Genomic DNA, 17390 nt, shown 5'->3' with positions numbered 1-17390 from the left:
ACAAATCTGACATTCTCCTGGATTTCTTAAGAGATCTCTCTGCCTTCTGAGTAATTATTCATATGAATTTCTTTCAATCAATAGGGAAACTACATGAATGCTGAGGTTACATATAATAGCAGCTCCCATCTGTGTAGATTTGTAAATCACTTTCCTTACAACATTGTATCCTAATCATCCTCAGGCTTCCCTTAGCTTACAGAGTCGACTCAAAGACCCAAAGAAAGGTACTGTTTGATGGTGGCATAGACTGAAACATTTTCTTACCTCTTAACTATTTGTAAGAGATACAGGAACATTTAGGGGTCAACACTACTACAACATAATGCTGCATTTCTTGGTTTTATTTGAAACAATCCATGTTTTAGTGTTTCATGGTAGATATTACACTCTGCATTTACACAAATTACAATGTTCTGCTTCATTCTTAAAAAGAAAATTCTAAAAATCCAGCCCATGTGCAGCACAAGAATATGTAAAACTACTATACACGCTTTGTATCAAAGAGTATAAAATTCTGGTTGTATTATTAGACAAATTACAAGAATCCTCTAACTAGACACAAAGGGTTAACATTAACTCTTAACTGCAAATCTGGATTTCTTCATTTTGTTTAACTTTGAGATGTGAATAACAGTTTAAGAGGAATTGTTTAAAAAGAAACCAAATTTGTGTTCAGATAGGTATTTTTGCATTCAAAAGAGCTTAATCTTTTTTCAGCCTCTCATTTTCCTATTTCTTATTTACTTCCCTTCGTGCTAAACATTTGGATGCCATAATTAAATCAGGTGCACGGTCCTGCCAGTTCTTTCTATTCAATCTATAATTTATATAGAGAGTTCTCTGCTTGCCTTTTTCCCCCTGCAAGAATTCAGATTGCTTTAGATCAATGCAGCAATTTCCCCCCTATATATAACATGGTTCCCTGTATCAGCTGCTTTTTGGTCTTCAATAGTGAGGGTTTAGTTCCAGGGAAAAAAGGTTCTCGTTCTCTCCTTAAGGGCTTGAGGGTGCTGAAATTAATTAACTTGTCTAATACTAAGAGAACCTGAAAAACTCCCTGACTTGGGAGTTTCATTTTCATGGGCTGCCTAAAGTCACTGTCCTATACTTCTGCATAGTTATTGTTCTTTCCTCCTGCCCCACAGGGTCCAGGGACCAAGTCTGAGCTTCACTTCTGATTTATATTACAAGGCAATAGGAGAAGGCAGTAAAAAGTGGTAGGGCCAGTCTTACATCCTCCCAGAATCATATTTTTCTGTTATTAGTATTTCTCCATTTTATAAACAACTGAATTATTTATATCTTCCATATACATTAATATACAGCCAACTCTGGATTATCCTGAGAGGTGCTGGTGGTAGATACTTGTCTAATGTAAAAACTTGCTTTCAAATTTTTGTTAACATGATTGAGCAAAGCAGGTTGGTAATTCTTTGTTGAAACAATTCATTATCACTTGTTTACTTTAATTACTGCCTCTAACCAAGTATAGGCACATGGTGCAAGTCCAGTTCAAAGTTGAGGCTCGTGCTAAGTTGATTATTAGTACGACTCCTGGCATATAGTAGGTGCTTAATAATTGTTTACTGACTGCTAAGGAAATGAACCTCTAATAAGAAACAGGAGAGTTCTGTGCAGGGGAAGTTGTATATGGAAGTTCCTTGGATCCTGAGGATGCTTGCTTGCTTTTTTTTTTTTCCCATGCATTTCCAGGTCATCGGACACATCACTGCGTCGAATCAAAGAAATACTTCTGAATTCACTACTGTTACCCTCCATTACCATGGATAACAGAGAATTGACTGTAATTATGCCATCCAATTCTGAATCCATTTAGCCTCTGCACATAAGAAAACTCCATTTAAGACGAGAAAACATACTGACAGATTAAAAAGCAAGGACTATCATGACACCTAGAAGCATTTATTTTATGCAACCAACTTAAATATGCTCACGTGTACACAAAGTGTACACGTTTACCCTTGCTGAACAATGCCAGGAAACATAATATGGATGCAACAGTCTTCTAAAATTTAAAAAAAAAAGAGTTCATACTGGGAAACAAAATGCAAACAGACATTCTTTCATTTATCGCAATGCTTAAAACTGAGTGCAATTCTAACCATTTCCAACTTTCCTTATGAAGCTGCCAAAGTCCATCTATTTTTAAAAATTGACTTCTTTACATCAATAATAAAAATCTGGTGATGCACATTACAAAACCAAATCCTGAACTGCCTTTACTCCTTTAAAATTTCCAATATTCCAACATAATACCCACTGGAGTAAAAAACTTTTAAAGTGATATGTTTTATAAAACAAACAACAATATGTACATTTATTGCAAATTATATTAAACTAAAATGGGGGGGAAATTAAAAATGAAATGTTTACTTGCAAACCAATAATTTTAATTATTTTCTCACTCTGATAAAAATCAGAAAGCAACATTTATAAAATTGCCACCACATGACTTTTCATAGCAGGGAAATGAAATCTGTACATCTTATTTTTGCAGAAAAGTAGGCAGGCGGAAAGAATTATACATAAAAGTCTTCAAAAGGAAAAGCCAAGAAGTACTTGTTCCAATCTCTTTTTCTCCTTAAAATTAATTCAGTAGGCTTCTATTTTTCTTGTGTAACATGGGCATTCCTGGCTCTAGAATTACGAATTTTTCTGTGTCAGTGTAAGGACATCCTGTGACTTTCTTTAAAAAAAAATGCAGCATGGAAAAGAACGGTGTGATGCACTTTAAACTCCAGATATGCAGGAACTGGAACCAAGTGTTAAGCAATTTGCTTAATTATTGACTTTTCATAAAAAAAGTCTCAGGGGAAAATAAGTACAGTTGCTTTTAGCCTCTTTCAAGAGTTTCTGCTTTAAATTTCCATTCAAGGACTGGTGTCATATGAAAGGGAAGTAATAGTTTTTCAGTTTTCAAGGCAGAAATTGGGTGTTTTGAAGTAATCTCAGTTTCTGTACAGGTACATTTTGAATTCTAGTTTTTGCAGAAGCTTGAGCCTGTCCTTATTTGGCCGTCATTTCCTCCCTTTTCGAGTGAGGCTTCTTTTTACCTTATAGAGAGGGAAAAAGTTACTATTAGAATAGACAGTTGGTAATCATTAGGCTGTGACACTAATAGGATTCAATATGGGATTTCACAGACAAGCAAATATACCTTCTTTTGGAGACTAATACACATATATGCTTTATTCTTTTTGAAACAAAGGTAGATGCTATTGGACTTTTTATTAATACAAATTCATTTCAAAGTACTACTGGATTCATAGTAGCTTCTTGTCATTTTTTTCTCAATGAAAAGATCTAATAATGCAACTATCAGTATTGAGGTGGCTATGATATATTTTGATGTTAAAAAGGGAATCCTCATATTCAAAAGGGTTGCCAAAAACTGGCCTAGAATATAATTTTTATTTTGAACTTATGATTACTTTGTTTTTAAATCTTTTTTTGTTTTTGTTTTATTCTTTAGCAACTTAGTAACAATAATAATTAATATTTATATATTCCAACTATGCATTAGGGAAAAGTGCTATTCATTCAAAAAAGCTGTAGAAAAGTGACAGTACAATGTCTCAAACAAGATGGTTATACTTCAGTTTTAAACAAATCGAAATCTGACCTCTTAAGTCTAGAATGCAAGATAACACAATTTCATGATAATAAAACACGAAGAAAATTGTACTAATTATTTATGGGTGCTTATCATGGTTAAACATCATTCTTATACTGTAACAAAATAAATATTTGCATCATAGTCCTACAGAAGCTGCCTGCTGCACCTTAATGAAGCCTCCCTTTGCTAGTTCTGTATCCTCAGTATCTTCCTGGCTGCTTTCACAGACTTTTAAATGATCCAGGTCCCTGGGAGAATTTCCTGGACTTGACTCTATGTCCCAAAGTGAATCTCCATCACTTTCCAGTACTTGGCTTCTGAAAGATTTTACATTATTGTGACATAAGCTCCTTGTTGAAAGAATCAGAATAACATTTGAAATTATCACTTAAAATATCTGCGAACACAGACTTAGAAGTCTAATAACAAAACTATGATACATGTTATTTTGGAAAGAGAACACAAATCTGAGTAGTTCAAATGATTTACACTATGGGAGACAGTGTGAAAAGGAGTCCTGTGGCATGTTTGGGCAGGTCATTTTACCTCTTATGCTTTACATCCTTACAGCCTTCATCTATAAAATGAAAGGGTAGGGGAGGAGGAATGAAATTGATAACTGCTAAATTTCTTTCCAATTTGAGATCCCAGGTCCTACTTTCAGAATCAAATAACCCAAAAGATTTGGAGGAAATCCTTTTTTTTGTTAATATCTTTGATCCTTTCCTGGACTTAAGGTTTTAATTATAAATAAGGATTAGATCCCATTTATTCCTGTACAGTTAATGGGCACTTACATCTCCATTTTTGGGGGCTCAAAAGTTACATATTACTTTTAGGTTCGCAAGGCATTGTGTTTTCTTTTGATTTTCACAGAACCTTGTAAGTATTTTATAATCCACATTTTACAAGACTGGAAACTGAGGCTGAATTCCATATTCATGAACAGAGGGTCAGAATTCTAAGATCCTAAGACAGCTTTCCCAAACTAAACACACTTGTAAAACATAATGATCCAAAATTTGGAAAATGTCTAGATTGTTTTGCAGAAACAAAATTATGGAGGCTGAAGAATTTTAATGCTTATGATTATATTAACCTTTTTTTTAAAATAATTTTTTACTATTTTTTTTGGGAAGAGTTTTTGCCCCCAAATAAAATAAAAATCACACTGAAGTATACACTGAATGAAGGGTGGGGAACCTGTGGCCTTGAGGCCACACTTCAAAGAACAATTTGTGTGACAAAGGGCCATACTTGAGGACCTAGAGGATCACATATGGCCTCAAGGCCACAGGTTCCCCATCCTTACACTGAACCATTATAAAAAGTATATACTAGTATGAAATAAAATAGGTGTTTTCTGGGGGAGGGGAGGGAAGGGGAGAAAATCTGTTGGAAATGTATTTTGAATGACTAGTATACGTGAAGCTAAGTCAGTTTTCCACAAAAGGATCACGTATAAGTAACTCCTTTGGGTATTCCAGCTCCATGGAGGACAAGTGGGGCAGTGAGCTGAAGGGAGAGATGTCAAGAGAGAAGTACCTTTCAGATTCCTTCCCTTCACATGTTTACCCACCTTGTAGTCTTGCCTCATGCAGAATGGACTTTCCCCTTCCCTATCTCTGAACATACTTTCCACTTTTCCAAGTTACCCTCTCCTCCAAGAAAACAGATCCTGATTACTTCTTCCTTACCTCTCCATTCTACTAACTCCCATCCCCCAAAAATAAACAACCCATCAGATGAAAATGATCCCTTTGAGATTTCTCATAGCATTATGATATCCTCATCCTACTATATGCATATGTAGATAATAAACACAGGATTAGATTTTAAGTACCAGAGAAATTTTCTGTATATATGTTTTAGCATAAGAAAACATCTGTACTACCAATGACTGATTAACTGTAAAGAAAGCCATGTTGAAATTGTTGCCTAGAATGTTAGGTGCTATATTTAGGGGGACTGGTTTTCAGCCCAATATTATTTAAGAAACCTGGCAATATTTTGATGTATATTGCTTTTAGTTTTCTTGGTATACAAAATTTAGTTTTACAGAATAAAATTCAAAATTTAAAGAATCACTGTAAGAAATGGTTCGAGGTAGTCATAAAAGAACAAGCAGCTTTGACTATAAATTTAAAAGCACGAACAAAATCAATACAATTAGAATAAGAAGAGTTAATTAAGAAATTAACAGTAAAAATCTTTGATATAGAGAACTGATGCAGATACATAAGAAAAGCCATTCTACAGAATTGGTCAAAGGATAGCAATAGGCAGTTTTCAGAAGAAATGTAAACTCTCAACAATGGATTAGCAAAGACAAAAATGGTAAATGTTGAAGCAGATTATGGGAAGAAAGGCACACATTGTTGGTAAAGTTGTAAAATGATCGATAGTTGCAAACAATTTGGAAATATTTTTAAAAAGCCACTACTCTGTATGGAGTTTTTGATCTAGTGATACCACTATCAGATATATGTCTCATGCAGTTCACAAAAAGGCAAAAATAGATGCAAATACAGAAGCATTTTCAATCATAGGAAAGAAATTGAAGGAAAGAAAATATCCATTTTTGGGGGAATAGCTCAAGAAATAGTACTACGTGAATTTAAGTGGTATTATGCCATGAGAAATAATATAATGAATTCAGAGAAATTCGGGAAAATAGTATGAACTAATAATGCATAGTGAGTGAAGGCAACAGAAATAGGAAGAAAGTACATAACGAAAACCTCAGAAACCTGATTAATGTTTCAATTAACTGGAAAGGACTGCTGGACTACTCTGCTCCCAGACTCTTGGCAGAAAGGTGAATAGGTTACAGGTGAGGAATCCATTTTCCAGAAATGGCCGATGTATCGATATATTTTTCTTAACCTTACATCCTGGAAAGAGAAGGGTATTCACTGGGAGAGGTTTAAAAAAAAAATAAAAGGACCAGCAATCGCTAAGACAATTCCAAAAAATGTTGTCCACCTCCAGAGAAAGAAAAAAATGGAGTCTGAATGCAGATCAAAGCATACTATTTTTCACTTTATTTTTTTTCATGTTTTTCCCCCCTTTGGGTCTATGTTTTCTTTCATAGTATGACTAATATGTTTTGCATATTTGAACGTGTATAACCTATGTGAAAATGCTTAGCATCTCAGGGCAGGAAGAGGGAGAAAATTTGGAATTTACAATAAAAAAAAAGTTAAAACTTTTTACATGTAATTGGGAAAAAGATAAAATACTATTAAAAAAGTACCAATATGAGATTTTTATAATAATCAGAAATAAACAGGATTAAGTTCAGTAATGACAAATGCAGGGTTGTTCTTCTAAGAACGTAGACTGCCAGGCAGGGTAGTGTATATACCACAAAAAAGATCCAGGATCTTAATACAGGAGCAACGAAAACAGTATGTGATTGAAGTGAATTCCATCATATGGAACAGACTGGTGTAATGACATCCTCTAGACTGCTGATGGGGATACATCCAATTCTACTGGACTAGACAATCCTGAACATGAAATGTTCTTATGTCTCTCTATGCATTAAAAACTCAATGACTTTACTGAATATATACATTTGGCATGCTATTTATATAATAATGGTAGAATTATACCTGTATGATTTAATATTTATATAGCACATTAGTAAACCATAACATGCACTTGGGTGGTTGGTTGATTTTTTTAATATTTTTTGGTATAAAGTCCTGAAAGGTTGTGGATGATTGTTAATTCAATGGTGCTTTTAATCCAAAAGTGCCTTGGAAATAAAGAATAAGACTTAGGCAATTAATTATTCAAATGAATGCCAGTTTCTAACAAATATAGGTAAGTTCAGAAAAGATAGCTCAGACTCAGCAGTAGGGGAAGTGGGCTGAAGGAAAGAGGATTGATTGAATGAAGGCTATGGGAATCAGATGGTTTAATTGCAGCTAAAAGCCATTTATTTGAAAAACGGATTAACTGAAAAAGTGGAAGGACCATGTAAGGGAATGGGGAAATGGAAGGGACAGATTTTGGGAGGGGAAGACTACAGAAATGTGGGTGCTAGGCTTTTAAACTTCAGAAGATCATGATCTTGTGGCCATCATATTTTGAACACCTCTGTCAAGGGGGTAGGCAAGGCAATTGAGGTTAAGTGACTTGCCCAGAGTCACAGAGCTAGTAAGTGTTATGTGTCTGAGGCCGGATTTGAACTTAGGTCTTCCTGACTCCAGGGATGGTGCTCTATACACTGCGCCATCTAGCTTCCCCAGAAAGGATCTTTAAAAAACAAACAAACAAAGAAACAAAAAACTCTTTTAGCCTAGACATGGCAAGGAAGAGAACTGGACCTGCTTTTAGTTGTGGGAGGATCACCTTTTGTAGGCTTCTTAGGTACCAGGGCCATAAAGAGACTAGATACAGACTTAAGAGGAAGGAAGACAGTGATAAAATATCGACTGGAGGATTTGCTAATACAAAGTGAGTAAAGGGACAAATGAAAGGAGAGCAAACAGAAAATAGTGAGAAGTGGGAAGGAGAGACGATGAACTACAAGAAAGGTAAAGGCTAGTGAAATTCCACAACTGTCATCTTAAGCATTAATTTGTGCAGAATGATTGATTCAGGGTTAAATTCTGGCTAGGAAAAGGATGGAAAAACTCCTTGGAGGTAAAAATTATTTTAATTTTTGTCTTATTATCTTAGCGCCTGCCTAGCAATATCTTATACATACTGGTAATTTAATGAACTTTTGTTGAGTGGAGTCAAAATTCTTTATGAGTATATGATTCCATGATTAAATATTTCTCTCAAGTTAGTGTCACCTATACAGTAATTTTCTCTAGTTTTAGGGTACTGAAGTACTGAATTACCACCTCCTGCCTCAGTCAATTGCAGCCTTCAACTTTTATCAATACCCTCACATATGACACACTAAACATCTACATCTAATTTAGTGGTCCCAGATGGGTTTTTGGGATGTTCCTGGGAATATTCTATTTGGGTAACTCTAAATTTCTAAGTCCTTATCTCATTTCCTTTTGAGGCCCACACCACCATTTCTGATTTTACTAACTTAGCCAGCCATCATGCCTCCGCTGCCTCTTGCCTTTGCTCCTATAGGTCACTTCTTCTATTGGCGAGTTTCTCCTGGAATCTCACTTTTGGTGAAAGGCCCAGACTAGTCACCCTTCGTTTGCCCAGGTACTGGTACCACTGTTCTGCCCTTTCCAGGGCCGTTCAGACTTCTCTTTTCCCATGTATGTGTACCACTAGCTCTTAGCACACAGCTTGATACACAGTGATTGTCTAATACACGCTTGCTGACTTATTAAAAAAAATTCAGTTATACAATCCTAGAGAAAAAAGGGGCCTTAAAAGCCATTTAATCTAACCCGCACCCCAAAAAGAATCCTCTCTATGTCTGTCCTTTGAATGAAAAAATCTACACCAATTCCCTAAGACAGACAGTTCTGTTTCTGGATAATTTGTCCATTATAGAATTTAAATTGTCTTGCTGCTTATATACATGTCTGCCCAACCCCACCACCAGTTTATATAATCTGCACGTCCATCTTCTCTGAGTGTGCGCGCACACACACGTATACAATAAAACACGTGTATGTATGTATGTAAAAAGCACTTCCTTAGATTTATAGTTTAATGATATGTAATGAGTTAATCTACCAAGACTTGTTCTTGATAAAAACCATGATAGTTCATAGTGAACAATGCTTTTCTAGATATTCCCTATTTTCTAGATTAATAATAACCATTATTAAATAATGTCCTAAAAAATTTTTTTAACCACAAATTGAAGTCAAGCTCATTTGCTTTCTCTTCCTTTTTTTTTTAAAATAAATTTGGATAAAACATACTCCTGTCCAGTTTTGCAGTACCTTTCCACTCTCTCATACAGATCCTTTTCACTGAATTTCCAAATACCAGGCAAATAAATTCTTAATAGGTATGCTCCATATTCCTGGGAACCTGTCATTCGTACATGTTACTATAACAGAAATATGAATCTTGTCCTCACATACTCTATTTGTTTAAGGAAATAATAATAAGCCAGTTGCTTATTTTCCAAATCTCCCTTTCTCTTTTGCTTGTGATGAGGTCTTTATCTTCTTGATCAAGAAATTGTTTAGTAATTGTTTAGCAATGCTTTCTTTGATTCCTTCTGGCAAAAACATTTTTTCCTGAAGAGAATCCTTAGAAATGGGCAATAGCATCTGGTCTTGGAAAGTTAGGTCTTCATATTCTTGATTGTGGTCAGAGGTGTTTTTAATCTTATTCAGTTTAAATATGTTTAGGACAATCAATTAGTCAATCAATCGATATTTATTAAGTGCCTACTATGTGCCAGATACTGTGCTGAGTGCCAGGGATACAAAAAAGAGGCAAAAGACAGTTTCTGCCCTGAAGAAGCTCAAAATCTAATGGGGAAGAGAATAAACAACTATGTACCAACAAGCTATCTACAGGAAAAACTGAACACTTGAGGGAAGGGACTAGAATAAATAGGGATTGGGGAAAGTTTCCTGTAGCAGTTGGGATTTTAGTTGGGACTTAAAGGAAGCCAGGAAAGTCAGTAGGAAGAGAAGGGAGAGCCTTCCTGGGATGAGGTACAGCCAGAGAAAACGTCCAGAGCCAAGAGGTGCAGCATTTTGTTTGTGAAACAGCCAGAAGAAAAAGCCCACACTTTGTGTCCCTGGATCGAATAATACTTGGCAGGGAATAAGGTTTAAGTAAGACTAGAAAAGTAAAAGAGGGTTAGGTCATAAAGTGCTGTGAAGGCCAAGGTGTTCTATTTGATCCTGGAGGTAACAGGAACCCACTGCAGTTTACTGCGTAGGGTGACAAAATGGTCAGGCCTGCTCCTTAGGAAAATCACTTTAGGGACTGAATGGAGGATGGAATGAAGTGGGAAACACTTGAGGCAAGTAGACTCACCAGAAGCCTATTGCAATAATCAAGGCATGAGGTGATGAGGGTCTGCACCAGGGTGATGTGAAAGCATTGTAGAGAAGGGGGAGATGTTTCAAAGGTGAAAATGACAGGCCTTGGCAACAGCTTGGATATGGGCTGTGAGAGATAGTGAGAAGTCCAGGATGACTCCTAGATTTTGAACCTGAGGGATTGGGAGGATGGTCTTGCCCTCTACAGGAGATTGCAGAATGGAGGTCAAAGAGACTGAGGCAGGAAAGGCAAATTTGAGAATCATCATCATAGAGATGGTAATTAAAATCCATGGAGCTGATGAGATCACACAGTGAACTAGAATAAAAGGAGAAGAGAAGGGAATTAAGGACACAGAACCCTGTGAGACACCCATATAATTAGAGGGAGAGGTCTAGATGAGGATCCAGTAAAGGAGATAGAGAAGATCAATCAGATGAATAGGAGAACTAGGAGAGTTGAATACTGCAATAATCTAGAGAGAAGAGATTATCAAGGTGAGGAGAGTAATTAACAGCATCAAAGACTGTAGAGAAATTGAGGAGAATGAGGTTTGGGAAAAGGTCTTTGGATTTGGCAAATAAGAAATCATTAGTAACTTTGGAGAGGGAGTTTCAGTGGAATAATAAAGTCAGAAGTCAGATTGTCAGGCACCTAATGCAGATGGGCTTTAGAAGGAGTTTAGCCACAAATGGTCAAGGAGATATAGGATGACAACAGAGATGGGAAAGAGATGGAATGAATGAGAGTTTTTTGGGATGGGGGAAGATACAGACATATTTGTAGGCAGTAGGGAATGAGCCAGTAGAGAGGGAGAGACTGAAAAGAGTGAGTGAGAATGACAGAGGGGGCAATCTGTTATCAAGGAGGGCTTTCTTTTGGGAATGAGAAGGCTCACTGTTGTAGGGTGAAGACTAAAGTAACTTGCAAAAGCAAGAAATAACAGTTACTAACTAGGAAACTGAGAACAGGAAGAACTGAAAAATTATATCCTTTTTACCTCCAAACAATCTATCCCTCCTCTATGCTGCAGCAATCCAACATGGTTCCTGGCAGTCTGGGCAAAACCCTTTCCCCTCATCCTCTTATTATTCCTTGTTATCGCCTACTCTTGCTCATCTCACCCACCTGTTTCCCAACCTGAATCCATACCAGGCTCTAGTTTTATTGTGTCCTCTGGAATCCCGGTCTGGCTACCAAGCTTCCTTTAATTCAGAAGTTCCCTCACCCTGCTTCTGTCATTTTGCACAAGCCACCCTCCCTCCTGCCCCTCTGTAGCATGTAGTTCACTCCCTGCCCCCAAACCTCCGCCCTCTCCATGCTGCCATCACTACTGAGTAGCCCTCTGTCCTTCTTTAAGGATAATTTCGTCTAGGGACATGACACTACTGAGATCCTGGGGGCAGTTAGGTACTAAGTATAGTGCCCAGCTCACAGTTTCCCTTTCCATCCCAATCCCTGCCCTAGTTCTACTTGTAGAATTAAATGTGCATGTTGATGTTCCTTCAGGGTGGTGGCCTCCCACTTTATCCGCTCCCAGGGCCTGTACTGTCAGTCCACCTTAGCTCTGCACAAACATGATCACAGCATTGTTGAAGGCAACAGCAACTTAAAACGTATAACGATGTATGGAAATGTGGGCTATTGCACGTCTATGATCTAGAACTCAGAACTTCATCTCAACACAACTTATTCTTAATCTCTGTGACTCTCTCTTCCCAAATCAAACAGCCATCTCTACTTAGAGATGCATCTAGACAGGCATCTCTACTTAAATTCAAGTATCCTCCTCTCACTCACTTCTCACCTCTTGCAGTCTGGCTTCTGACCTTACTACTTCACTGACACTATTCTTGGGAGGCTGATGACTTTGCTTGCTCAAAGTCTTTTCTCAATCATGATCCTTCTTTTCCTCCATGCAACTCTCTCTCTCTCTCTGGCAATTGGGTTTAAGTGACTTGCCCCGTGTCACACAGTGTCAAGTGTTTGGTCTGAGGCCAGATTTGAACTCAGGGCCTCCTGACTTCAAGGCTGGTACTCCATCCACTGTGCCACCTAGCTGCCCTTGGTCATTCTTTTTCAAAGGGACCAATGACAGACATCATGAGGGTGATGTCGTGACTTATTTTATGAGTGATTTTAAGTGAGGCAGTTTTGAGAAAACAACTGGTGATGGCCCGGGATGCAGCGGATGACCTGGGTGGGTGTCTACAATGTCTGACCAAGCTCTAAGTGTTTCACAGCACATGCTTCAGCTGCTTCCATGGCTGTTGGGACAAACAGTTCTCATCTGCCCATTCTGCTGGGGGAAGTCTTCACATGCTTAGGGTCAACATCCCCTAACTCACCAGTGGCTTTGAGGCCTGTTGGTTACCCTCAACCTGGTTTAGCCCATTTGCTGAAATGGTTATTCTGGCGTACGGCTACTGCATATGCTATAGCTTCTTGGAACCACAGGTGAGAATATGAGTTTAATAAGTGCTTAATTATTTGAACCTCAATAAATCCTGTATAATTAAATTTGATAGTGTTAAAATCATTAAAATGGGATTCTATTTGTACATATTTTCAAGTATACTCACTTTAAAATCTCTCAATACCAGTTTCCATAAATTTTCAGTGAGAAAGCTAAAAACTACTGCAGAATGTGTGAATAGTTTTATAATGCCTTACTGTGCTTTAGGTAAAATGTTGTGCATATAATGTTTAGTATTGAACTTAATTGTCAAACAAGCAGCATATTCCTGGTAGACATTTATATTTGATTAAAGTCCCAATAAAGATGCAAATTAGGAAACTCCTGACACAATGCTAATTCTCAATATCGCTATGAACAATATATATTTTGCTAGAAGCCCTGTTGAATGAGTCATGGTCTCTGAAAAACCAAAAGATTTAAAAAGTACAAGTCAGGAGTGAACAGAACTGCCATAACTCTCCCTTGCTGACAAAAGGTAATGCCTGACAACCAAAATACTTCACCAGGATTGATGCAAGAGAGAAGAAGCTCCTTTTTGTATCTCCAGTGCCTGCCATAGTGCCCAGCACACAAGAAGTAACTAAAACACCTGTTGTTTGCTTACCTGACATCTGAGAATCAAGACCTTAAAATCTTAATTAATGGGATGAAATCACAACAGTACAGAAAGAAAAAGGCTAGTAGGTTGTTTTCTGAGTTTTTTTCTTTTTCTATTTCTTCTACAAAAGTACCACACCAAAGGAGTTATTCACAAGTTGATTTGTATGTGCTAACAACTTTAGAATACTAAAAATTTTTTTTTAAAAATACGTTTTTACAATTCAAGGTTTGGAGAGAAGCTACTTTATTTTACCTTTGTAAATCAATTTGCCTCTCTGCTGGTGCTGCTTTTTTGGCTACGTCTTGTAGTTTGGGTGCTTTGGCGTTGCCTGCCTCCGGCCCCCCTGGGCTCTCCTGACCAACTGCGGCCCTCTTTCTTCCCCTCCCAGCTGATTTATTGGCTTCCTCATTTTTTGTTGCACTGCCCTGAGATTCGGACTTGGGCCGACGTCCTCGTCTGGCCTTGGGAGGGGCAGGTGGTCCTGTCTCATCTGCCTTCTTCTCTTCAGTTTTCTGCTGGATATTCTCTGCTCCAGATGCTGTTGCTGTCCTCTTCTTTCCTCGGTCAGCACTAATGTTTCCCTGAGTAGCCTGATCAGAGTTAATCTCCTACAAGAGTCCAAATAAAATCCAGTGAACATATACATTTGTCACGTAGTAATCATCCATATCTGAAAGCTATTGAAAAGAAAATTTTAAAGCAGATGAAGAAAATAGTGGGGATCGGTGGGTAGGAAGAAGAAATGGAAAATCACATTTTTCCATAAAAATGACTCTACCTGCAGTAGGAGTCCTAAGTACAATGTATTCAAAGTAAAATGTACTGACTTTTTTCCCCTCAGGTATAACATTTTATCTTATTATATAAGAATAGAATTTGTTAAATCTTATGGACCCTGGTTCTGAAAAGATAAAGATGAATGATACCAATATCAGACCAATTAAGATAATTATAGCTGAAAATTACCAGTATATCATTGTTCTATCAGGTACCCCTTTCACTCTTAAAAACATGAACAATTATTTAGCACTGACTGAAAATGGTAAAATTGTAAAAAAACCAAAAACCCAACAATACAAAACATATAGAACACTGAAAATGTTGCTGATGAGCTCTAGAAGATTCCTCACACAACACAGTATTCCATCTATGAATCTGGACTTTGTCAATTTCTGCACACGTGGCATATGTGCAATGCAATACAGGCACCTACTTCACTATTTCATCCATGAACTGAAATGTACTAAATAGATGAGCTGTTTCCTATGTCTGTGTGTTCTGCTCACAGATGTGCCAGTAAAAAAAAATTCAGTTTAAAAATTGATAAATGAAGAAGGTAACTGAATCACAATTTTATAAGATTCACTATAAGAATCATTTAAACGTGAAAATTCAGTAATTCATTTAAATGGTTGTTAAAAACACTCTGACACAGTATTGTAGTTAGATATACAGCACTGAAAAGCTTGATTAGAAACAACAGTAAACTAAAGATCAATAGGAAATGAAGATAAATCAAAAATATAATATTTAAAAATCAGGTGAATTAAAAAATATCCAGTTTATAAAATTTTGCTTACAAACAATTGAAGGGGAATACTTGTAACATATAAAAAGCAAGATATAATGGTATTTTTACAATCACAGAATTCTGTAGCTGAAAGAAGATGAATCATCATTGGTCTATGGGGCTTAAATAGTTCTGATCTACTCATTTTACATAAATGGCTCTTTTGAGGTTAATGGCATACTCAGGACTACAACTTAGATGTGATTTCTAGTCCAGTATTTTTTTTCAGGGGGAGGATTATTGTATGGGAAGCAAGTGATACAGAATTTTACATTAAAGGTGTATTCTGAGGTGTTATGTGTAAGTTGAATCCTATTTTCTCACTGAAATGCATAACTTTTTTTTGAATTTTAAATTTATTTATGCTTGTGGTTTAAATAATGAAATAAATTGAAACTTTTTTTATGACAATGGTTTAAAAAGTCTTTGTCAAGGTAGACTTTCTGAATAATGCTTTTCAAATCTATTTAAAAAACCCCAAAGTATAAAATACAAAATTTCAATAAAGCCCCAGTTTTATAGATAAGACCTATTAGAACTTTATATTAATTTTAAATTCTCTAAATAGTTGATTTTCCTCTCCAAAACTATGGGATTCAAAATTCTGAAATTCACAAGTCAGAGGGCATTTTTTAGAGCAAGAGAACTTAAAATATAGATGTCTGAGGCTAAGTGGTATGCTTGGTCACATGGCTAGCAAATAGATGAGAAATATTTCAAACTCAGCTGGCACTGATTCCAAGTGCAAACTATACTAAGTTAGTTGGACAGCATTTTGTTTAAAATTTGAATTGATATTGACTAATGACACTGGTCGGTGTTTTATCTTTCCTTGGTTTAGGTGTTAGGTCTCTATCTTACAAAAGGATTCTGGTAGGGTGCTTTCTCAATTTAAGAATAATTTGTGTAGTATGAATACCAACTGTTCTTTGACAGAATTCTCCTATGAATCCATTAGGATTCACTTTTTTTTTGGCAGTTGTTTTATAGTTAGTTCTATTTCCTTTTCTGAGAATGGGTAATTTAAGATCTCTATCTGGTCTTCTGTCAGTTTGGGTATTTTTGAAGGTATTTGCCTATTTCTTTTGGATTCTCGGTTTTCTTAGTCTATAACTGTGCTTAACAGATTTTGATTATTCTTTTTTATTACAGAATAAAAATGAAGGGCTGAAAAAATTTTTACTATGCTTAAAATGAATTCAAAGAAGCAGGAGCTGTAATATATTCTCATGACTGCTAAAAATGTGTCATTTACTCTTCATGTATTTACATCACCTTTCTATTTCGTATTGACAATGTTTAGTTGGATACCTACAGGAAGTGTCTGTTTCTGCTTACAGTGTATAAGGAAAACTGTATTCACTTTGCTACTCTTGTAAAACAGGCATAATAGTCTGAAGTATTTAGCTGTTAAAACAAAGAAAAACAAAAAACAGACAAATTTGAAAAGTAGGCAAAAAAAAGTGACTTTGAACAAAAAACAAAATAAGAATTCCAAAACTGCACCCAAGAAGCTGGGGTTTAGCTAGAAAACTTTCAAAAATGAGGCAATAGAGGGGCAGTTAGGTAGCACAGTGGATAGAGCACTGGCCCTGAAATCAGGAGGACCTGAGTTCAAATGTGGCCTCAGACCAAATATTTGTCATGATACAAGCTGTGTGACCCTGGGCCAATCACTTAACCCCAATTGCCTAAAAAAAAAAAATTAAAAATTAAATAAGAAAAATGAGGCAACAGTTAGCTGCTCTTACTTCTTGTGGGGAACTAGGGAAGAGGAGTAGCTGGGGAACTGCCCCAACACTAATGAAGTGGGAAATCTTTACTAGCAACTTTCACATAGTGTGACAATGGATCCTGTGCCTAGGTCTGCACTAAAATTCTTCAGAAGAGAGTGACAAATGGATACATGGTTACCTTGTTTTTTACAGGCTCAGCCTTTACTGGTGTGACTGAGATGATCCTCACAGGGTTCTCCTCATTTTCACTAACTCCCGTTTCTGAAGCTTCTGAATTTGGTTCCCTGTTAAAGAGAATTAACTAAGAAAACTTTACCACATATAAGTAGAGCAAAGTGAGCAGTGCAGATACTAAAAAAATATTACTATCAATGGTCTAACATATATTTTAACACATTATATTAGCAAACAAAAAT

At 36.5% G+C, this 17390-nt stretch overlaps 1 protein-coding gene across 1 annotated transcript in view; it reads right to left on the bottom strand.

The window, feature by feature from the left end:
* Positions 1-323: 323 nt before the first annotated feature.
* PDS5A (PDS5 cohesin associated factor A) overlaps positions 324-17390 on the bottom strand; it is a 167383-nt gene continuing 150316 nt past the window's right edge. The window contains 3 exon segments of the mRNA XM_020993352.1: positions 324-3077; positions 13921-14276; positions 17153-17258. Coding sequence (XP_020849011.1) covers positions 3074-3077; positions 13921-14276; positions 17153-17258 — 466 coding nt within the window. The 3' untranslated portion in view covers positions 324-3073.

The sequence above is a fragment of the Phascolarctos cinereus genome, unplaced genomic scaffold (assembly GCF_003287225.1).
Source record: "Phascolarctos cinereus isolate Bilbo 61053 unplaced genomic scaffold, phaCin_HiC Scaffold_9;HRSCAF=440, whole genome shotgun sequence".
NCBI classification, from domain to species: Eukaryota; Metazoa; Chordata; class Mammalia; order Diprotodontia; family Phascolarctidae; genus Phascolarctos; species Phascolarctos cinereus.
Note: the sequence above shows the minus strand (reverse complement) of the source record. Positions and strands in the feature narration are given on the sequence as shown.